This window comes from Apaloderma vittatum, unplaced genomic scaffold (genome assembly GCF_000703405.1).
Source record: "Apaloderma vittatum isolate BGI_N311 unplaced genomic scaffold, ASM70340v1 scaffold11824, whole genome shotgun sequence".
NCBI classification, from domain to species: domain Eukaryota; kingdom Metazoa; phylum Chordata; class Aves; order Trogoniformes; family Trogonidae; genus Apaloderma; species Apaloderma vittatum.
The window spans coordinates 55,314-79,246 of NW_009710991.1; the positions used below are offsets into that span (position 1 = coordinate 55,314).

Consider the following 23,933-nt stretch of genomic DNA (forward strand, 5'->3'; position numbering starts at 1 on the left):
GTTGTTTATAAAAATCACTAGTGATGTTCTGAGGTATGCATGCAGAAGATTAACATTCACGTCTTGTCCTCTACAGATAAACCTGGTCCACCAGCTGCGTTTGATGTATCAGAAATTACAAATGAATCTTGCCTTCTGACGTGGAATCCTCCACGAGATGATGGAGGTTCTAAAATTACCAACTACGTCCTTGAGAAAAGAGCTACAGACAGTGAAATATGGCACAAGTTGTCTTCAACCATTAAGGATACAAAATTCAGAGCTACCAATTTAACTCCTCATAAAGAATATGTGTTCCGAGTCAGTGCTGAGAATATGTATGGTATTGGGGAGCCAGCACAGTGTAGCCCCATCATTGCGAAATACTCATTTGGTTAGTTAATTAAATTAATATTAATTTTTTACAATATTTTAACAGAGGAAAAAAAACATATGTGTGACATGTCTGAATTTTTTTTTTTTTAATTTGTTAATTTATACAGATCCACCAGGCCCTCCAACAGGTCTCAAGCCTACAGAGGTCACTAAAGACTCAGTCACTTTAACGTGGAATGAACCAGATGAAGATGGTGGCAGTCCCATAACTGGCTATTGGGTTGAAAGATACGATCCTGAGCAGGACAAATGGATAAAATGCAACAAAATGCCAGTGAAAGATACAACGTTCAAGTAAGACTGTAGTTTGTTTAGTCTGAAATAGGTCAGAGAGACATGAAAATGTAACTTAAATGTAACTTAAAGAGCTTTTCAAACAAGTTTTACATTGGTCTTACTCTTTTTCCGTTGCTTCCAAAGGTTCAGATCTGACTAACATCTGGTGGCATACATTTTGATAATTAATTTCAAAGAATGTCTTTACAGAAGAGTGAATCATCTCTCTTTTTCTTTTGTTATACTTAATAATTTCTGTGCTGTATTATTCATAAGACATTCTAAAATAGCAGCTATAGCTATCTCAAGTATCAATTTGCCAAAACCCTGAGAATTTTTTCTCCTTTTTTTTTTTTCACATTAACTAACAACTATGGAATATGCAAAAACGCAAGATGGCTTTCAAAACCTTGGTTTCTGTGTCATGGCGCACCATTTTACTGTTGACAATATACCTATTCTGAATGTTCACCTTTTCATAAAGCATCATTAGCAGTAATTCAGATATTTTCAGATTTTCCAAGTATGCAAAGAGTAGAGAGAATAACATTTTAGGCACAAGTTAATTTGTAGATTTTGTTTAATCAATCCTAATTTTTATTTCCAGAGTTAAAGGTCTTACAAATAAGAAGAAATATAAGTTCCGTGTCTTGGCAGAGAATCTTGCAGGACCCGGAAAGCCAAGCAAGGAAACAGAGCCAATCTTAGTGAAAGACCCAATTGGTATAATAAACATTTTTAATGATTTAATTTAACAACAACAAAAATAGTCTTTGTTTTCAATCATGTAATTAATACCGGACTCCTGTCTAGATCCACCATGGCCTCCTGGAAAGCCAACTGTGAAAGATGTTGGCAAGACATCAGTACTCCTGAATTGGACAAAGCCAGAACATGATGGAGGGGCAAAGATTGAATCTTATGTGATTGAACTATTAAAGACTGGAACAGACGAGTGGGTGAGAGTGGCTGAAGGAGTTCCCACAACTGAACACTTCCTCAAAGGGCTTATGGAGACACAAGAATATTCATTCCGTGTAAGAGCTGTGAACAAGGCTGGCGAGAGTGAGCCCAGTGAACCCAGTGACCCTGTGCTCTGCAAGGAGAGGCTCTGTGAGTATTGTGTCAGAACGTGCAGATACGCTTTCTCTGTCCTGAAAAAAAGCCTCTTGTCTGCCTGTCTTTGTGGGTACCAAGTGAACTTTTGGAAGGCTTATGAAATATTAAAGTTTAGCCTGCCTCAGCTAAGAAAATACAAAGTTTTAATCATTTTGGTGCATCCCCTGTACGGGAAACACACCAACCTCTTTTACCTTCTTTTTCTATTTCACAGATCCTCCTTCACCACCTCGGTGGCTTGAGGTTATTAATATTACTAAAAACACAGCAGATCTTAAATGGACAGTACCAGAAAAAGATGGGGGTTCTCCAATTACCAACTACATTGTTGAAAAGAGAGATGTCAGGCGGAAAGGCTGGCAGACAGTTGACACAACGGTGAAAGATACCAAGTACACAGTGAGCCCACTGACCGAAGGCTCGTTGTATGTGTTCCGTGTGGCTGCTGAAAACGCCGTTGGACAGAGTGACTATTGTGAAATTGAAGATTCGGTGCTAGCTAAAGATACCTTCAGTGAGTTTCAGATTGCTTGCTGAGTGGTCAATAGAAACAGCTCATGCATGAGCGATTCCTATCCTTCTAATGTGTGCTTTTTTCCTCTAGCAACCCCTGGGCCTCCATATGCTCTTACAATAGTTGAAGTGAAAAAAGATCATGTTGATTTGAAATGGGAACCACCTAAGAATGATGGTGGCAGACCAATTCAAAGGTAAGGTCATTTTAAGTTTATGTAGTGTTTCCCATAGATAAAGACATTTTTATGAATAAAAACATTTTTCTCAAAATGTTTCCATTTTAAATGGACACATTTTGTACGAGAAAGGGATAGATGGATGTAAAAAAGAAGCCACGTGGTCAGAGCAATTAGGATTTGATTTTAAAATGTGGAAATTACACAAATATCAACTCACTAATATGAATAAATAGCAAATGTATGTCAACGTCCTCAAAACAGCATCTAATCAAATCAGATTACATTGAACTGTATATAAAATACAAAAAAAAATTAATGAAACCATAGTCTCCGGTTCCTCCAGAGCTGTAGTCCCAAGTGATCCATCTACAAAGTGATATTATTACGTTTTCCTCCTGCCTTAGTTTCTTGTTCAAACTGTATACACTCAGCTAAGATGAAGTCTCACCTCTTTTCTGTTCATTCTCATCTTCATTACACTTTTCAAACAGACTGTTTTACTCCTTTGGGTTGTTTCTAACTTGTCCTTTTCTTTGGTTTCTAAAGTCTCTGTCCACTGAAATTCACCTTGAATGCCAGTTAGATTTTTCTTCTTTATATTTGCACTCTTTCTCTCCTTCCCAATCACAATAAGTATATCTTTCTTAACAAGCTGACAATTACAGAGATCTGCCTGAAGCAAAATAAGTCACTTAATTTACATTACTTTCCCATAGCCTGTCATAGGAAGAATTTTGGCAGCTGAGTAATTTGCAGATAATATCTATTAATATTCTCAATGGACTAAACACTGAGATCCAAGCTAGCAAAGATACAAGTACAGCTTGGACATTCTTTTACTTCTGCAGCTCTCTAAAATCTGAGAACAAACCAGAAGTTCAGAAACTGGCTTTCAGAATTGGGTCTGTGCATAATGTCAGCCCATTATGACCTAGACCTACCAGGAATGGCAGCAATAAGTGGCTGATGCATGAAGTTCATTGAACTTGTCACCCATGACTCTCTCTACTTTTCCACTGGCCAAGCTATTCTAATCTCTCTTTATCTATTTGATTGAGCAAGAAGTGTGTAGTGTTCAAATTTCCAGTGCCTGATTGTATTTTTCCCAATTTATTCAGATATGTTATTGAAAAGAAAGAAAAGCTAGCCACTCGCTGGGTAAAAGCCGGCAAAACAGCTGGTCCAGATTGCAATTTCAGAGTGACTGATGTCATTGAAGGTACAGATGTACAGTTCCAGGTCCGCGCAGAAAATGAAGCTGGCTGTGGTCATCCCAGTGAACCAACTGACCTTATTCATATTGAAGATCCAACAAGTAAGTAGTGGTATAATGTACAATGTAAGGATTATGGAAGCAGTGTACTGTGTAAAACAGATATTCTGACACAATGCTTTTCCATTTCTTCAGGCCCTCCTTCACCTCCTCAGGATTTACATGTCACAGATGCAGGTCGAAAGCACATTTGCATTGCATGGAAACCACCTGAGAAGAATGGTGGAAGTCCTATTATTGGGTATAATGTTGAGATGTGCGAAGCAGGAACAGAAAAATGGATGCGAATTAATTCTCGTCCAATAAAAGATCTCAAATGTAAAGTGGAGGAAGGTGTTGTTCCAGACAAGGAATATGTGCTGAGAGTCAGAGCTGTCAATGCTGTTGGAGCTAGTGAGCCATCAGACATCTCAGAAAAAGTTGTTGCCAAGGATCCAGACTGTAAGAACAAATTTTTTTTTTTGTCATATCTCATAACCAAAGAATGACGTTTGGCAACCTTTTTTATAATATTATACTTGCTTTTACAGGTAATCCAACCATTGATCTAAAAACTCGTGACATTGTTGTTGTTAAAGGACAGAAATTAAGTATCCCTATACCCTTCAGAGCTGTCCCATCCCCAACTGTAACATGGCACAAAGATGGCAAAGAGTTGAAAGCTGGCGACCGAACAACAATGAAGAGTGACTACACCTCTGCATTGCTTGAAGTCATAGACAGTGTTCATGCTGATGCTGGTGTTTATACTATCACACTGGAGAACAAACTGGCATCAACTACTGGCTCAGTCAACGTCAAAGTGATAGGTAACTGGGCTTCTTCCACTCTGAGAAAAATATACTTATCCTCACTTCAGCACTGCAGCTGACAGAAGTAGTGACCAGAAAAATCCCTTTTCTTCCTTGTGGAGGAATCACTTCAACTCAGACACATGTAAATTGCCATAAAGGCATTAATGTTACAAAGCCCCACAAAAAATCATTTTACTACAGGTTGGTCTAACTAGTCAATGTCTGCTCAAAGCCCAATTATTATGAATAGTCTTTATATAAATATAAAAATTCTGAATATATTTTACCTCTAGGATCATAAACTCATGTATGTGCTGTGTAGCCAACGCTTGCAGTTTTGGTCTGCTTTCTGCAAAGCAGAGAAATGCAATATAATTTTATATTTGCAGGAATACAGTTTCCCATCCATTTAGTTATCTAATTTCACTATTCTTATTTAAAACAGGTCCACCTGGACAGTGTAAAGACATTAAGGCAAGTGAAGTAACTAAGAATTCTTGCAAAGTATCCTGGGAACCTCCGGACTTTGATGGTGGTACTCCTATTCTGCATTATGTTCTGGAACGCAGAGAAGCTGGTCGTAGAACATATATCCCAGTCATGTCCGGTGAAAATAAGCTTTCATGGCAAGTCAAAGATCTTATCCCAAACAGTGAATATTACTTCCGTGTTAAAGCTGTCAATAAGATTGGAGGAGGTGAATATCTTGAACTAAGAAACCCAATCATTGCTGAAGACCCGAAACGTAAGGATTTTTTGCTACTAAATAATCTCACAAACTGAATTTTAATAAAATCTTCATACTTTCTTTTCTCATGTTATCTCTCTTTTGCTATTCTTCCATAGAGCCTCCAGATCCTCCTGTTGACCTTGAGGTCCATAATCCAACATCAAAATCAGTAACACTTACATGGAAACCACCCCTGTTTGACGGTGGAAGCAAGATTATGGGCTATATAATAGAAAAACTTGCTAAGGGCAAGGAGAGGTGGGAGAGATGCAATGACTATCTGGTACCTCTACTAACTTATCCAGTAAAAGGTCTTGAGGAAGGCAAGGAATATCAGTTTCGCGTTCGTGCTGAGAATGCTGCAGGCATCAGTGAGCCTTCTCGGATTACTCCTTTTGTGAAAGCTGTGGATCCTATTGGTATGAATTGCTCATTTGATTGCTTATCATAATTGTCATACATCTTCAAACATATTGGATGATTCTACTCTCCAATTATCCTTCTGTGTTATTGCAGAGTCTCCAAAAGTCTTCCTTGCTGCAAACCTACAGTCTGGTCTTGAGGTGAAGAGAGGTGATGAGATTATACTTGAGGCACATATTTCAGGGTCACCTTATCCATCTATCACTTGGCTGAGAAATGATGAAGTTGTCAGACCAGAGGAAATCAAAAAGAGAACAACAACATATACCAGGAAGAAGAAGGATGAAGCTGAAGAAGAGAAACCTTTCCAGCTTTCACTGCCAGAACGTACGAGTATTGACAACCATAAAGAAGGAGAGTCTGTATTATCAATTCGTGACTCCATCAGAGATGACCATGGCACATTTACAATTAAAGTGGAAAATGATCATGGTGTTGCAAAAGCCTCATGTGAAGTCAATGTGTTAGGTATGTAATGAATGTCCTCAAAAGCAGCTAGTGGTTCTGAGTGTTGGATAAGAAGTGCACAAGATGAGCACTCATCATTTTTCTTTCTTTACTAACAGATACACCTGGGCCTCCAGTCAACTTTGTGTTTGAGGATGTGAGGAAAAATTCTGTCATTTGCAAGTGGGAGCCTCCCCTTGATGACGGTGGAAGTGAAATCCTAAACTATGTACTGGAAAAGAAAGACAATACAAAAGCTGAAATGGGCTGGGTCACCATCAGTTCAACACTCAGGCATTGCAAATTCCATGTAACAAAACTGATTGAAGGAAAAGAATATCTTTTCCGTGTATTTGCTGAAAATAGAGTTGGACCAGGACCACCATGTGTTTCAAAACCAATGACTGCAAAAGATCCTTTCTGTAAGTTTTAGTTTTAAAATATAACCCTTTCAGAAAACCATTTTAAGACTTAACAGACTCTTAGAACACTCAGCTTCATCTATGTGACTGTTTCCCAGAAGAAGCTTGAACAATGTAATTACTATTTATTGCACATTTTAAACCATTGAAATAAAGGTAAATCCTGAAATCATTCTGATTTCAATAGTAAAGAAATAAAGATTACAGTCACAGTCATAAATCTTTATGCATAAAACAATTAACATCTGAATGGTGACATTCTCTTTGTTCAGTAGACTAATATTCTTAACAGAAGAGAGAACCACTGCAAGTCTGATTAGTGATTACAGTTAGGAATCAAGGTTTCTAAGAAAGAGAGTAGAATAATGATGAATGACTTAAAATTACTCATTTCTCATATATTAGTTCTGTCTTAGCTTTGAGTAAGCTCTGAAGAAGACAGCAATGACAAAATTACCATTCTTTTTTTCAGCTCCACCAGATCCACCTAATAAGCCTGATGTGCAAGATGTTACCAGTAACAGTATGTTGGTTAAATGGAATGAGCCAAAAGACAATGGCAGCCCAATCATAGGATATTGGATTGAAAAACGTGAAATTAATAGTACTCATTGGGCTCGGGTCAACAGGAACCTTGTGAATGCTCTGGAAATAAAAGTTGAAGGACTGTTGGAAGGATTAACTTACATCTTTAGAGTATGTGCTGAAAATGCAGCTGGCCCTGGTAAATTTAGTCCACCATCAGATCCAAAAACTGCGCAGGACCCAATAAGTAAGTAGCTCAGCAGAAGCTCGTAGCAGATGGATGACAGAATCGAATTCATAGCCTTTAACTTTGATTTACATCCATTTATTTCTAGTGCCACCTGGTCCACCAATTCCAAGGGTTGCTGATACAACCTCAACTTCTATTGAGTTAGAATGGGAACCTCCTGCATATAATGGTGGTGGAGATATCACTGGTTACCATGTATACAAACAACTAGTGGGAGTAAATGAGTGGTCACGTTGCACAGAGAAACCCATTAAGGTTCTACAGTATACTGTCAAGGAAGTCAGAGAAGGTGCAGACTACAAACTCCGTGTTACTGCACTTAATGCGGCTGGTGAAGGACCACCTGGTGAAACTGAACCCACAACAGTTGCAGAACCTAAAGGTATTGCAATTGTATTATTTTCAAGAAATGACCAGCTACTTAAAAGGTGGGTTTGAATCTCTCCTTTGAACTAATGAGCTGTTCCTCTCTCTTCTGCAGAGCCTCCCACTGTTGAGCTGGATGTTTCTGTCAAAGCAGGCATTCAAATCATGGCTGGGCAAACTATTAAAATTCCTGCTACTGTGACAGGACGTCCTAAACCCACCATTGTATGGGCTGTGGAGGAGCATGAACTTGACAAAGATCGTGTTGTTATTGAAAATGTTGGCACAAAATCTGAGTTAACCATTAAGAATGCACTGAGGAAAGACCATGGAAGATACGTAATTACTGCTACCAATAACAGTGGTTCCAAATCTGCAGGAACCAGAGTAGAAGTATTTGGTAAGAAAAATATTTTCTGAAATCATCTTTGTGTTGGTGAGATGATCTTTGGGCTCCATCCTACTTGTTTGATTTTGTTTTTCAGATGTTCCAGGGCCAGTCCTTGACCTAAAGCCAGTGGTCACTAACAGAAAAATGTGTTTGCTTAATTGGTCTGATCCTGAAGATGATGGTGGCAGCGATATCATAGGCTTCATTGTTGAACGAAAGGATGCCAAAATGCATACATGGAGACTAGCTATAGACACAGAGAGATCTAAATGTGATATTACAGGTCTAGTTGAAGGGCAGGAATATAAATTCCGTGTTAGTGCCAAGAACAAATTTGGTACTGGTCCACCTGTTGAAATAGGACCCATTCTTGCTGTTGATCCATTAGGTAAGATAACTGATTTAATGTGGTTTTTTTAAAAACCCAATATTTAATTATAGGTTAATATATGAGTACTGTTTTGTGGATGGCTTTTTGTACAGGAAGTGTATTTACTTTTCTACTGCCTGGATAAGGCATCTGCCTTAGATTAATTACTTCAGTCAGATCTCTGAATCTGTTCTGTAAAATTACTATGGTTCTTTATGTAACAAAATTCAGATGTCTACTGAGATCCTACCTGATAGCTTTTTATCCACATACAGGAGAAACTATATATCACGCAAACCATACTCAGATACTTTGCATACAAAAGCTATGGCCTTAAAAAGCCAGAGCTACTGTATTAATATGATTAAAAAATATGTAATTTTTTTAGTGTTTTTCTCATTTTGATTTATCTGTGTTAATAGGTCCTCCAACAGCACCTGAGAGGTTCATGTACACAGAGAGGACAAAGTCAACCATTACACTTGATTGGAAACCTCCACGTAGTGATGGTGGCAGTCCTGTCTTGGGATATATTGTTGAGAAGAGGAGACATGATTCAAAAGAATATGAAAGAGTTAATGCAAGACTCTGCCCAAAAACATCTCTATGCGTTGAAAATCTTGATGAACTACATATGTACGAATTCCGTGTCAAAGCTGTCAACGCTATTGGGGAAAGTGAACCATCATTGCCCCTCAATGTAGTTATACAAGATGATGAAGGTATATCTCCTTTAAAGAAATCCATACAAAAATCTCTAGAACAATGCAAGGCAATTTCTCTGTTTCATCTCTATCTTCACTCTGTCATTTTTCATCTTGTTTTCAGTACCTCCAACTGTTACACTACGCTTGGCTGTGAGAGGAGATACTATCAAAGTGAAGGCGGGAGAACCGGTTAATATTCCTAGGTCTGCCAATGCCAAAGATTGAATGGGACAAGAACGAAGTTTTAATTGACCAAACATCTGATGCACTTAAGATAACCAAGGAAGAATTATCCAGGAGTGAGGCAAAAACTGAACTTATCCTGCCTGCGGCACTGAGGGATGATAAAGGCACTTACACTGTGAGAGCTACCAATCGCCTTGGCACTGCATTTCGAAATGTGCATGTTGAAGTGTATGGTAAGGATGTGACATTTTAATAAACCAACAGCTAATAAAATGCTCTTACCTCTGTTTTGATGTAATTATATGCTTTGTTGCTTTCATGCAGATCGTCCTTCTCCACCACGAAATCTTGCTGTTTCTGATATTAAAGCAGAATCATGTTATTTATTGTGGGATGCACCTCTTGATAATGGTGGTAGTGAAATTACCCATTACATCATTGAGAAACGTGATGCTAGTAGGAAGAAATCTGAGTGGGAAGAAGTCTCCAAAAGTGCTGTTGAGAGAAGATTTGGGGTAACTTATAGAATATATTTATCACACACTTTTATTACATAAAAAATAACAACAGTACACATGTAATGAAAACTGTTACTTGCCTAGATACCTGTGCTTCATTTAGACTCCAGGCGTACTGGATGAATGTTGCCCATCGCTGTATGTGTGTTTTCCTCATGAGACAAATGAAACTGTTTTCTTTTATTACTTAATCTCAGCTGAGTTAAGAAGACATCTTTCTTTCCATTTCCCAGCATTATTCAGAGTTTTACCAACTGCAGAAAAAAACAACATGATGACATTTTTATTTGTGTTTGGTCCTATGTACCTGAAATAAGAATATCCCTAGGGCATTACGTGAAGCTATGTCTTACATAAACATAGATATGTCAATAAGATTCCAAGACAGAATTTAAAGCAAAAAATAATGTATAACTTCAAACAAGTTTGTTCTGAAAGTACCCAAGTAGTGATTTAAATATTATTTTTCAGGTATGGAATCTTACAACAAATGAAAAATATCAATTTAGAGTCCGGGCTGCAAACAAATATGGGATAAGTGATGAATGCCTCTCAGAAAAAGTTGTTATTAAGGATCCCTATGGCCTTCCTGGACCTCCTGGAAAGCCAAAAATTTTAGATCGCACCAGATCATCGATGCTGGTGGCTTGGGAGCCTCCTTTGGACAACGGTGGCAGCCCAATAACTGGCTATTGGCTGGAGAAGAGAGAGGTGGGAGGTGTCTACTGGTCACGTGTTAACAGGGCTCCAGTAACAAAACCAGCGGTAAAAGGTCTAGAGTACAACGTTCTTCGTCTGGCTGAAGGTGTTGAATACCAGTTTAGAGTTATGGCTGAAAATCTTGCTGGAATTGGCCCACCCAGTGAGCCATCGGATCCTGCCTTAGCAGCAGATCCTATATGTAAGTATATAATTTATGTGACTTTTTTTAAGGATTATATCAGACTTGAACCAAACTGTGGTACTATTATTTGTATTTAAGTTAGGGCAATTAATCTAGTGCTTTATGTTCATTAAACCAAAAAGAACATATTGATACAGAGTAGTTTACTGATTTGCTGTTTCTCACAGTTCAAACCTAAATACTTTTCATTTATTTTTTTACCTCTTTTGTGAACTTAAACTGTGATTTAACCAATGCAAACATTGCAAAATAAATTTGAGTTCAGAATCAGATTTTTTATATTATTTTTTGTTTTTATTGTTAGAGTTCAATGCTTATGCCTTCTACCTTAAGTATTCCTTAATAATATACATAATATATGTAATTAGTATGCATGTTCTAGGATTATACACTCTATATATGACAGAAGAAAATGAAAATGCTTGCGTTCTTCTAGAAATTATTCAGAAAAATATAGGCAGGCACTAACTCTCAGGTAATTTTTACTTGCTTTTGTTTTACAAGTTGTTCCTGGTCCACCATCTTGCCCAGAGGTCAAAGACAAAACTAAATCATCTGTAGCTCTTGCATGGAAACCTCCACAAAAGGATGGTGGCAGTCCTATAAAAGGATATATTGTTGAAATGCAAGATGAAGGTAGCACTGACTGGAAGAAGGTGAATGAAGGAGACAAACTCTTTCCTACTTGTGAATGTGTTATTCCCAACCTGAAAGAGCTAAGAAAATACCGATTTAGGGTGAAAGCAGTAAACGCTGCTGGAGAATCAGAACCAAGCCCTGCAACATCAGAAATACCTATCCAAGATATTCTAGGTAAGTGTTCTTGGGATTAATGTAGGTATTTGTATCTACATGTCACCTACTGCTACAAATGTTTAAGCAGGATGACCAGCAAGATAAAGGCAGAACACAACAATTATGCAAAAGTGTAACAAAAGATTCATACACATTTTTGAAAGTGTCGTGATAATGCTTACCAGGGCGGGATCCATTAGAAAACTGATGAGCACCTACAATCATACTAAGGAAATAATGTAGATTTTGTGCAGAAATTGCGACAACAAATTTTTCTATTCATATACTTCCCAGCTTGCTTTTTACATGCCCAGCCCTTCTCACATAGACATACATACTGCATATTTGTGTGTGGTTTTCAGCTCAGTGCTGACAGAAATTTTACTTTCAGTACCTCTTAAAATTTATATATATTAAAATATTTTTGCAGAGGAACCAGAAATCTTCCTTGATATTGGAGCACAGGATTTCCTCTCTTGTCGTGCTGGCACAACAATTAAAATCCCTGCTGTCATCAAGGGCCGTCCAGTTCCAAAAACATTTTGGGAGTTTGAAGGAAAAGCAAAGACTGCAGCCAAGGTTAGTGAAAGAAAAACCTTTTTCCTACATATATTTCTAGACATTTAAGCCTATCCCCTTTTATATTTACATTATTTCCCTTTTTTTTACAGGAGGGGGGTCATAACGTACCAGAGGAAGCTCAGGTAAAGCAAACAATGTCTGTAACTTTAGTATTGTTACATTTTTCAAACATAAATATTTCAAGTCGATCTCTAACTTCCCTTTCTTTCTATATCACACAGGTGGAAGCCACTGATACACGTTCAGTGATTACCATCCCTGAGTGCAACAGAAGTCATTCTGGACGATACAGTATTACAGCAAAGAACAAAGCAGGACAAAAGACTGTACATGTCAGAGTCAATGTGCTTGGTATGGCTTAAACCTACTGGAGTATTCAAATACTAAGCTTTAGTCTTATTTTTCTACATGTTTAAAATTGTTTCTATTGTGCCTTTTCTTAACAGATGTCCCAGGTCCACCAAAAGACCTAAAAGTAAGTGATATCACAAGAGGTAGTTGTAAACTTTCATGGAAGATGCCAGACGATGATGGTGGAGACAGAATCAGAGGCTATGTTATAGAGAAAAGAAATATTGATGGGAAGGCCTGGACTAAAGTCAATGCAAACTGTGGAAGTACTTCCTTTATTGTACCTGACCTCATATCTGGCCAAGAGTATTTCTTCCGGGTACGTGCAGAAAATCGTTTTGGCGTTGGCCCCCCTGCAGAAACCATCCAACGGACCACAGCCAGAGATCCAATTCGTAAGTGAAATCAAAGTCAAACAAAGTCTTTAAAACCAGATGGCAGTGTACATTGGATATACTCACTTTTCTCTTGTGGTTTCTTTTTTTTTAAGATCCTCCAGATCCACCTATTAAACTAAGGATTGGCCTTGTAACCAAGAATACAGTGAGCTTGACATGGAAACCACCAAAGAATGATGGTGGAGCTCCTGTTACACATTATAATGTTGAATGTCTTCGCTGGGATCGTACTGGAGAAGTGAAAGAGACTTGGAAGCAATGCAACAGACGTGATGTGGAGGAAACAAAGTTTACTGTTGAAGATCTTGTAGAAGGTGGAGAATATGAATTCAGAGTCAAAGCAGTAAATATAGCAGGTCCCAGCAGGCCTTCAGCCACTGTTGGCCCACTTGTTGTCAAAGATCAGACGTGTAAGTACTTACCGATACCAATAAATACAAATTCCATTTTAAAATTATGAAGTATTTTTGTATGTTACTTTTTTCAACATTCCATTGTAGGTCCACCATCTATTGAACTCAAAGAATTTATGGAGGTTGAAGAAGGAACAGATGTTAAAATTGTGGCCAAGATAAAGGGTGTACCCTTCCCTACATTAACATGGCTAAAAGCTTCTCCAAAGAAACCAGATGACAAAACACCAGTACTCTATGATCAACATGTCAACAAGATTGTTGATGAAGATACTTGCACTTTATTGATTCAACAGTCTCGCAGAAGCGATACAGGCTTATATACTATAACAGCTGAAAACAATCTGGGAACTGCTTCAAAGGAGATGAGACTAAACGTTCTGGGTAAATATCAAGACCTCTAATGCCTTGCATAAATTGATAGCGTTCGTGTTGATACTTTAATATCATTTAAATTAATTCTTCTTTATAAAAATTATCTTTTAGGTCGTCCTGGACCGCCGGTGGGACCTATTAAATTTGAATCCATTTTGGCTGATAAAATGACAATATCATGGCTTCCTCCACTGGATGATGGTGGTTCTAAGATTACAAACTATGTTATAGAGAAAAGAGAAGCAAATAGGAAGACATGGGTACCCGTTACTAATGAGCCTAAGGAATGCTTGTTCACTGTTCCCAAATTGATGGAAGGCCATGAATATGTGTTCCGCATTATGGCACAAAATAAATATGGTATTGGAGAACCTTTGGATAGTGAACCAGAAACAGCACGAAACCTTTTCAGTAAGTGGAAATATGCTCTCAGATTTTGTTATTGTTTTCATATGCTGTTATGTGCACATTTATTGAATACCACTACTGCTTTTCTCTCTTCAAGTAAATACAATTTCTAGAATTGTTTGAAGAGTTTTTAGTATTAGTAGTTAGTTCTTAAAAGCACATGTGGTACTTAACATTTTTATTTCTCCTAGTTATCTATTAAAATACAATCTCAAGCTTGTTTAAGGTTTAGATATACAAATAAGAGTTTATCTGATAAGACTCAAGTCATTCTGTTGTATTTGAGACATTATTGACCTCATAGATCAGGAAGAGTCAATTTCCTGCCTTCAGTTTTGAAAAAGAAATTAGGCAGAGTGGCTCTGATGTAGAAGGAATGTTAGGCTGGCAAGAGAAAATCATTCTTAAAACATCCAAGGTTAGACTGGGTGCTGAAATGAGGTACTGATCCAGGAAGCAAAGAAAATTTAATTTTTGACAATTGTCCAAAGGAAAGGTATTTTATGGTTCACGGAAGTATGTATACCTGAGCAGGGATGGGAAAGTGAATGAGAGGAGTCTCATGCAGATGCACCTAATGCAACTGTGACCACATGAGTGCATGTATCTTTGCACTCTAGCTATCCCCACCTTCCTGTTGGTTTGTTTTTTTTTTTTACAAGCTACGTGTGCATTTTTTCCCCTAGCTGTTCCTGGACCTTGTGACAAGCCAACAGTTAGCAGTATAACACGTGACTCAATGACTGTAAACTGGGAAGAACCAGAACATGATGGTGGCTCTCCTATTACTGGTTACTGGTTAGAGCGCAAAGAGACTTCTGGAAAGAGATGGACCAGGGTTAACCGTGATCCTATCAAACCTATGACGTTGGGCGTTTCATACAAAGTTACAGGTCTTATTGAAGGCTCTGAATATCAGTTTCGTGTCTCAGCTATCAATGCAGCTGGTGTTGGTCCACCAAGCATGCCATCTGATCCCGCAGTTGCTAGAGATCCTATCGGTAAATATTTTAGATTCCTACTTTTGCAATTGAAAATACTCGAATAAGAACATAGAATATAATGTTATGCTGTAATGATACAATGATATTTTTCAGCTCCACCTGGCCCTCCTATTCCAAAAGTTACTGACTGGACAAAGTCTTCTGTAGACTTGGAGTGGTCTCCACCACTAAAAGATGGTGGTTCTAGGGTCACTGGCTACATTGTTGAGTATAAAGAGGAAGGAAAGGAAAAATGGGAACAGGTAGGTGGAAAACTATTACAGAACCTGTGTTTCTTCTCTCTGTGCATCTATTAAAAGAAATCACCCCGGAAAATACATTCTTTACAAATTTTCTCTATACAAGTTATTTTCTGAAGGTCATATTTTTGAAGAATAATTGTCTTCATGTTTACAATATAAGACCAAATGTAAAAGTCAGTAATTGTCCCTCCACAACATCAAGTTAACTTTTCAGTTTCCTAAATTTCAAATTTAGGAAAACTTATGAGTAATTTGTGATTAAAGAACAGAAGAAGAGGCCAGGTTAGAACTGGCACTAAAGTAAGTCTCACTGGCATCAGACTGCATCAAATCATTTGTAGCTACTATGTCCCTACATTTTCCTACTTTTTTTCAAGAATGCATTAGTGATTTTTTTCAGTAATGCATTATTGTTGGGGTTTTTTTCAATATTTCATTACTAATTATGTGACTTTCATTACTAATTATGTTACTTTCATTACTAATTATGTTATTTTTTGTATGTCCATAAACATTTGGGTGCCTTTTAGGTGATAGCTAAACTTCCTACCCTGTTTCCAGGTAAACAGGTTTCATACTGGAGTTTAAAAATAATAATTCCTTTTTTTTTTCCCTCACTCACTTATATGAGTTTATTTGTCCAATAATACATGTAATTCTCCTGAGACCACAGATGCTGTAACATCCTTGTTTGTTAGAATTATCAAAAGGTGATTCTCCAGAACAACTTGTACATTCCTGTCCTGTATGTCTTTGCACAGATTATGAAGAATTCTGTGAGAGCTACATCCATATATGCTTAAGAATGTCTTGCAATTGTAAATCTGAAACAAGATCTGATCTAATATTTGTTTCAAATATCACAAAGAAACTGATTATACTTCGATGTTAGCTGATGTTATAATATTTTTTTCCAGGCAAAAGATAAAGAAATTAGAGGAACCAAGTTCGTTGTGGCAGGATTAAAAGAAGGTTGCTTTTACAAATTTAGAGTTAGAGCAGTGAATGCTGCTGGCATCGGAGAGCCTGGAGAAGTTACAGACATTATTGAAATGAAGGACAGAATTGGTATTTATCATTTACATTTGCACTTTTTGTACCTCTAAGTCAAAGTGAGGAAAACCAAATTAATTGATTTTTTTTGTTCACCTCCCACAGTGGCTCCTGATATTAGTTTGGATGCAAGTGTCAGAGACAGAATTGTTGTTCATGCTGGAGGAGTAATTCGGATCATAGCATATGTCTCGGGAAAACCACCTCCAACAGTGACTTGGAGCAGGGATGACCAAGCTTTGCCAGAAGAAGCCAAAGTTGAAGAAACAGCAATTAGTTCTTCTTTGGTGATCAGGAACTGCAAAAGGAGCCATCAGGGTTTATACACTCTTCTTGCTAAAAATGATGGTGGAGAGAGGAAGAAGACTATTATTGTTGATGTGCTAGGTAAATAGCAACTTCAGCCCTTGTGAACGAGTAAAATTTCCTAACATTCAGCATGTATGCTTAACTACTCCATTTCTTCTTTGTTTTCAGATGTGCCAGGCCCAGTTGGAATGCCATTCCTTACTGAGAACCTAACCAACGACTCTTGTAAATTGACGTGGTTTACTCCAGAAGATGATGGTGGTTCTCCTATTACCAACTATATCATTGAAAAACGTGAATCTGACCATAGAGCTTGGACGCCAGTAAGCTGCACAGTTACAAGACAGAACGCTACTGTTCAGGGACTCATTGAAGGGAAAGCCTACTTCTTCCGAATTGCAGCTGAGAATATAATTGGTATGGGCCCATTCACCGAGACAACAAAAGAGATTGTCATAAGAGATCCAATAAGTAAGTATATTTTCACATTTGATTTACTGTCATATGAGATGAATATGCAGAAGAATGCATTTACAACACTTTTTTGTTTATTCATAGCTGTACCTGACAGGCCAGAAGACCTGGAAGTAAAAGCAGTTACCAAGAACTCTGTTACATTAACATGGAACCCTCCAAAATACAATGGAGGCTCAGATATCACCATGTATGTCCTAGAGAGCCGTCTCATCGGAAAAGAGAAGTTCCACAAAGTTACAAAGGAGAAAATGCTTGATAGGAAATACACTGTAGAAGGATTGAAAGAGGGTGACACCTATGAGTATCGGGTGAGCGCCTGCAATATTGTGGGGCAAGGCAAGCCATCATTTTGCACAAAACCAATCACATGCAAGGATGAAATTGGTATGTATCTTTTTTATATTTCTTTTTCTTTATTTCTTTACAGTTACTTATTCCTTACTTTTTCTTATTAATATTGATGACATTTGTGGGCATTGTGTTTTTTAATATTGTCTTTCAGCTCCTCCATCACTTGACCTTGACTTTAGAGACAAGCTTATTGTTCGGGTTGGGGAAGCTTTCAGCCTGACTGGACGCTACTCAGGCAAGCCTGCACCGAAGGTTACTTGGCTAAAGGATGACATTGCTGTGAAAGAAGACAACCGTATAAAGATCCAAACAACTCCTACAACTCTGTGCTTGGGGATTCTAAAATCTGTCCGTGAAGATTCAGGCAAATATTGTGTTACTGTAGAGAACAGCACAGGATCAAGAAAAGGATTTTGTCAAGTTAATGTTGTTGGTAAGTTTTATTGAACAACTGTATTGTCTGTGACTTTTAGTAGTGATTATAATTCATTGAATTAAACGTAAATACTATAATATGTTTTATATAACAATAACTTTATTTACTGCATTTTCATTTATACAAAAAAACTCTTTATTAATTTTGTGTACATAGATAACTCTGGCCTAGTTTATTCAGCATGAATAATTTAATATCTCCACATGTATTTAGAGTATGCTACCACTGTAGAAAATATCAATCACCAAATACCCCATAAGTATTAAGGAATTAAGTCCAGTGAATCAAATGTGTATTAAAGAGGAATAGTCTTGAGGTCTTGATTTCTTATTGAAACTGTGATGTTTCTAATTTCATAATGTATTTACTATATTCACACTGCTTAATCTATATTGTTATGTGAACTTCATGTAAAAGCGAGGGTATGCTTTATCTCTTCTTAAACAGATCGTCCATCACCTCCAGTAGGCCCAGTTATATTTGATGAAGTTCATAAAGATCATATGGTAGTTTCCTGGAAACCTCCATTAGATGATGGAGGCAGTGAAATTACAAATTACATTATTGAGAAGAAGGATACACACAAAGACATGTGGATGCCAGTTACATCTGCCACGGTTAAGACAACATGTAAAATTCCTAAACTGCTTGAAGGAAGAGAATATCAGATTCGAATTTACGCTGAAAATCTTTACGGCATAAGTGATCCTCTCATCTCTGATGACATGAAAGCCAAGGACCGTTTCCGTATGTTATTCATTTGCAATCTTACTTTGATACTTTATGTTTACTCTCTTTTCAGTGCTCATAAAAATCTCTTTTTCTTTTTCCTCTCTTTCCTCTTTCTCTTTCTTCTCTCAGGTGTTCCTGATGCACCCGAGCAACCGATCATTAAGGATGTTACCAAAGACTCTGCAGTAGTGGTTTGGAAGAAACCATATGATGGAGGCAAGCCAATAACAAACTACATTGTAGAAAAGAAGGAAACAATGGCTACAAGATGGGTCAGAGTTACCAGAGACCCGATTTTCCCCAGTACCCAATTCAAAGTACCTGACCTCCTTGAAGGTTGTCAGTATGAGTTCCGTGTTTCAGCAGAAAATGAAATTGGTGTTGGTGATCCTAGTCCACCATCGAAGCCAATTTTCGCCAGAGATCCAATCGGTAAAGCATTAAATTTCATTTCTCATAGAAATTTCAATATAGTCTTCATATCAGTTAGAATATCATATTGATAGTTTTCTTTTGTTCCCTTCTTTTTTTAACAGCAAAACCAAGTCCACCTATTAATCCAGAAGCAGTAGATAAAACTAAGAATTCAGTTGATTTATCTTGGCAGCCACCACGCCACGATGGTAATGGCAAGATAATTGGCTACCTTGTTGAGTATCAGAAAGTTGGAGATGAAGAATGGAAAAAGGCTAATCTTACAGCAGATTCTTGTCCTGAAACAAAATACAAAGTCACTGGCCTTACTGAGGGTTTGACCTATAAATTCCGGGTCAGAGCAGTCAATGCAGCAGGTGAATCTGAACCAGCCTATGTTCCTGAACCAGTAGAAGTAAAGGACAGACTTGGTAAGTTTGATAGAATCAGAGAAGTTTACCTAAAAAGTGATTTTTTTCCCCCTCATTTTCTAAAAACATATAATTTTGATTCCAGAACCTCCCGAGCTGATACTTGATGCTAATATGGCCCGAGAACAGCATGTAAAAGCTGGAGATACTCTGAGACTTAGTGCTGTTATTAAAGGTGTCCCATTCCCAAAAGTTTCTTGGAAGAAAGAAGATCATGAGGTCTCACCCAAAGCTGATATTGAAGTTACAGGAGTTGGCAGTAAGCTTGAAATTCGTAACACTGTCCATGAAGATGGTGGAATTTACTCCCTGACAGTTGAAAATCCAGCTGGTTCAAAGACTGTTTCAGTAAAAGTTGTAGTCTTAGGTAATCTTTTGATGTTCCTTTTATATTGCATGTTTTTATTCTATAATTAGATAAAGACTAAAGGAACGCCTGGAAAATATCAATAAACCAAGTTATAAGATTTACATAGTAGAAAAAGAATATAAAACATATTAGTTTCTCTCGAAATTTACTAATTTCTTTAACAAATGCTTTGGTTATCAAATAAATAACAGATTCAATTTTTGTCAATATTAGACAAGCCTGGTCCACCCAGAAATCTGCAAGTCAGTGAAGTTAGAAGCGATTCTTGCTATCTCACTTGGATGGAACCGGAAGATGATGGTGGCTCTGTCATTACCAACTATGTGGTGGAAAGGAAAGATGTAGCTTCTGCACAGTGGGTAGCCATCTCCTCATCCTCCAAGAAACGCAGTCATATAGCTAAATATCTGATTGAAGGCACCCAGTATCTCTTCCGAGTTGCAGCTGAGAATCAGTATGGTAGAGGTCCATATGTGGAAACGCTTAAGCCTATTAAAGCTATAGATCCACTGCGTAAGTGTTTTTCAGTTATATGATTTGTTTTGTTCATATTATTCTTGGTAATCTTTGAAATCGTCTTGTTAGTGCTAACGTGAACGTGGTACACTGCTACCATAAACTGGCCATCCTATTAACTATTTCGGTTTTATATTTTAAAAGATCCTCCTGGGCCACCAAAGAATCTGCATCATGTGGATGTTGACAAGACTGAAGTTTCCCTTGTTTGGGATCGACCAGATCGTGATGGTGGTGCTGAGATAACTGGATATTTGGTGGAATACCAAGAAGATGGTGCAGATAAATGGACGAAGTTCCAGACAGTCCCTATGCTAGATTGTGTTGTTACAGGCCTAGAAAAAGGAAAGATATACAAATTCCGTGTGAGGGCACAGAATATTGTTGGTCTTAGTCTTCCAGATACAACTATACCAATAGAGTGTCAAGAAAAACTAGGTAATTTTTAGTTTTTCATGTTCTTTCACTGATTCTTTCTTTCTTTAAGCATTTCCAATGAAAATGTAATTTCTGATTTTCTCTAATTTCAGTACCCCCATCCGTGGATCTAGATGTGAAGTTAATTGAAGGTCTTGTTGTTAAAGCTGGCACCACAGTGACACTTCCTGCAATAATGAGAGGTGTGCCAGTTCCCACTGCAAAATGGGTTACTGATGACACTGAAATCAAACCAGATGGCAGATACAAGATTGAGACTGACAATTATTCAACTGTGCTTACCATCAAAGACTGTGTAAGAAAAGATACAGGCGAATATCTACTCACAGTATCTAATGCAGCTGGCAGCAAAACTGTGGCTCTACATCTTACAGTTTTGGATGTTCCTGGCCCACCAACTGGTCCTATTAATATTCTTGAAGTAACACCAGAACATATGGTTATTTCTTGGCGTCCTCCAAAAGATGATGGTGGGAGTCCTATAATAAATTATATTGTTGAGAAGCGTCAATCAAAGAAAGAAACTTGGGGAGTAGTCAGCTCTGGAACAAGTCACACAAAAATTAAGATTCCACGACTGCAAAAAGGCTGTGAATATGTTTTCCGTGTTCGGGCAGAAAATAAGATAGGCATTGGCGCACCCCTTGATTCAGAACCAACAATTGCTAAACACATGTTTGATCCACCATCTCCACCTGGTAAACCAACTGTTTATGATATTACAGAAAATGCTGCAACAGTGTCTTGGACCCTACCAAAATCTGATGGTGGAACTCCAATAACTGGTTATATACTTGAACGTCGGGAAGCATCTGGTAAATGGGTGCGTGTCAATAAGACACCAATACTTGATATGAAATACAGAGTCACTGGTCTCTTTGAAGGCAACACATATGAATTCAGAGTCTTTGCAGAAAACATGGTGGGCTTAAGCAAACCATCTCCAAGCTCTGATCCCATAAAAGCATCACGTCCTATCACTCCACCAGGACCACCTATAAATCCAAAGTTAAAAGACAAAACCAAAGAGACAGCAGATCTTGTGTGGACAAAGCCCCTCAAAGATGGTGGCAGTCCAATTCTGGGATACATTGTGGAATGTCAGAAAACTGGAACTACGCAGTGGAATAGGATTAATAAGGATGAACTCATTAGACAATGTGCTTTCAGAGTACCTGGATTAATAGAAGGAAATGAATACAAATTCCGAATAAAGGCTGTCAACATTGTGGGAGAGGGAGAACCAAGAGAACTGGCAGAAACTGTACTTGCAAAGGATATTCTTTCTCCTCCAGAAGTAAGCCTTGATGTGACCTGTCGAGACTTAATTACTGTCAGAGTAGGCCAAACAATCCGTATTACTGGTAAAGTAAAAGGCAGGCCAGATCCTGACATAACATGGTCTAAAGATGGGAAAGTACTAGTCCAAGAAAAGCTTGTTGAAATACTCCATGATCTACCTAATGTTGAACTGCAAGTGAAAGAAGCCAAGAGATCTGATCATGGCAAATACATAATAGCAGCTAAGAACAGCTGTGGACATGCTCAAGCTTTTGCTATTGTTAATGTACTTGACAGACCTGGACCATGTCAGAACCTGAAAATAAGCTATGTCACAAAAGATTCTTGTATGATCGCTTGGGAGAGTCCAGTGGATAATGGCGGCTCTGAAATTACAAATTACATAGTAGAATACCGTCAACCAAACCAGAGGGGATGGTCAATTGTCTCCTCTGATATCACTAAACGATTAGTGAAGGCAAATCTTATAGAGAACCGTGAATACTTCTTCAGAGTTTGTGCAGAAAACAAAATAGGTCCAGGTCCTTGCATTGAGACCAAGACTCCCATCCTTGCCATCAACCCTATTGACAAGCCTGGAGAGCCAGAAAATCTTCACATTGCAGAGAAAGGAAAGACATTTGTGTATCTGAAGTGGAGAAGGCCTGATTATGACGGTGGAAGTCCCAATTTAAGTTATCATGTTGAGAGAAAACTTAAAGATTCAGATGAATGGGAAAGGGTTCATAAAGGCAGCATTAAGGAAACGCACTACATGGTAGATAAATGTGTTGAAAATAAGATTTACCAATTCCGAGTTCAAACCAAGAATGAGGCAGGTGAAAGTGGCTGGGTAAGAACAGAAGAAGTTGTTGTAAAGGAAGATCTGCAGAAGCCAGTGCTAGACTTGAAGTTAAGTGGGGTCCTAACTGTGAAAGCAGGTGACACAATAAGAATTGAGGCTGGAGTAAGAGGCAAACCACAACCTGAAGTTGTATGGACAAAAGACAAAGATGCCACGGATTTAACCAGATCTCCAAGAGTCAGTATTGAAACAACTTCTGACACATCTAAGTTTGTTCTCGCAAAATCAAGGCGTAGTGATGGTGGGAAATACGTGATTACTGCAACTAACACAGCTGGTAGCTTCGTAGCATATGCTACTGTTATTGTCTTGGATAAACCAGGTCCTGTAAGAAACTTGAAAGTCACTAACATTTCAAGTGATAGATGCACTGTTACCTGGGACCCTCCAGAAGATGATGGTGGTTGTGAAATACAGAACTACATCCTGGAAAAATGTGAAAGCAAGCGTATGGTTTGGTCTACATACTCTTCCTCTGTACTAACAAACAGTGCAAATGTGACACGCCTCATTGAAGGTAATGAATATATATTCAGAGTTCGTGCGGAGAATAAAATGGGTACTGGTCCACCGACAGAAACACACCCAATTATTGCAAAAACAAAGTATGATAGACCTGGACGCCCCGACCCTCCAGATGTCACAAGAGTTAGCAAAGAAGAGATGACTGTAGTTTGGAATCCACCAGAATATGATGGTGGCAAATCAATTACAGGATACATTTTAGAGAAGAAAGAGAAACGGTCACTAAGATGGGTTCCTGTTACTAAGACTGCAATCCCAGAGAGACGCAAGAAGGTTACTAATCTCATCCCTGGTCATGAATATCAGTTCCGCGTCAGTGCAGAAAATGAAGTCGGACTTGGAGAACCAAGCTTGCCATCAAGACCTGTAGTAGCGAAAGACCCAATAGGTATTATA

At 38.0% G+C, this 23,933-nt stretch overlaps 1 protein-coding gene across 1 annotated transcript in view; it reads left to right on the plus strand.

Moving 5' to 3' along the window:
* The window catches only part of LOC104269868 (titin-like), a gene marked incomplete at its 5' end in the record, with an annotated part of 134,428 nt that overhangs the window by 54,043 nt on the left and 56,452 nt on the right, over positions 1-23,933 (plus strand). The window contains 44 exon segments of the mRNA XM_009867494.1: positions 77-373; positions 483-669; positions 1,259-1,374; positions 1,465-1,764; positions 1,985-2,284; positions 2,375-2,480; positions 3,584-3,780; positions 3,874-4,179; positions 4,269-4,547; positions 4,978-5,277; positions 5,379-5,681; positions 5,779-6,153; positions 6,252-6,554; positions 7,027-7,326; positions 7,415-7,711; positions 7,811-8,095; positions 8,181-8,474; positions 8,879-9,178; positions 9,285-9,363; positions 9,365-9,582; positions 9,674-9,864; positions 10,339-10,768; positions 11,276-11,584; positions 11,997-12,145; positions 12,238-12,270; positions 12,370-12,499; positions 12,595-12,894; positions 12,990-13,307; positions 13,398-13,694; positions 13,797-14,096; positions 14,780-15,094; positions 15,191-15,339; positions 16,257-16,407; positions 16,498-16,779; positions 16,870-17,172; positions 17,260-17,562; positions 17,681-17,962; positions 18,413-18,712; positions 18,827-19,129; positions 19,234-19,542; positions 19,628-19,909; positions 20,126-20,425; positions 20,573-20,866; positions 20,959-23,925. Of these exon segments, the coding sequence (XP_009865796.1) occupies positions 77-373; positions 483-669; positions 1,259-1,374; positions 1,465-1,764; positions 1,985-2,284; positions 2,375-2,480; positions 3,584-3,780; positions 3,874-4,179; positions 4,269-4,547; positions 4,978-5,277; positions 5,379-5,681; positions 5,779-6,153; positions 6,252-6,554; positions 7,027-7,326; positions 7,415-7,711; positions 7,811-8,095; positions 8,181-8,474; positions 8,879-9,178; positions 9,285-9,363; positions 9,365-9,582; positions 9,674-9,864; positions 10,339-10,768; positions 11,276-11,584; positions 11,997-12,145; positions 12,238-12,270; positions 12,370-12,499; positions 12,595-12,894; positions 12,990-13,307; positions 13,398-13,694; positions 13,797-14,096; positions 14,780-15,094; positions 15,191-15,339; positions 16,257-16,407; positions 16,498-16,779; positions 16,870-17,172; positions 17,260-17,562; positions 17,681-17,962; positions 18,413-18,712; positions 18,827-19,129; positions 19,234-19,542; positions 19,628-19,909; positions 20,126-20,425; positions 20,573-20,866; positions 20,959-23,925 (14,139 nt within the window).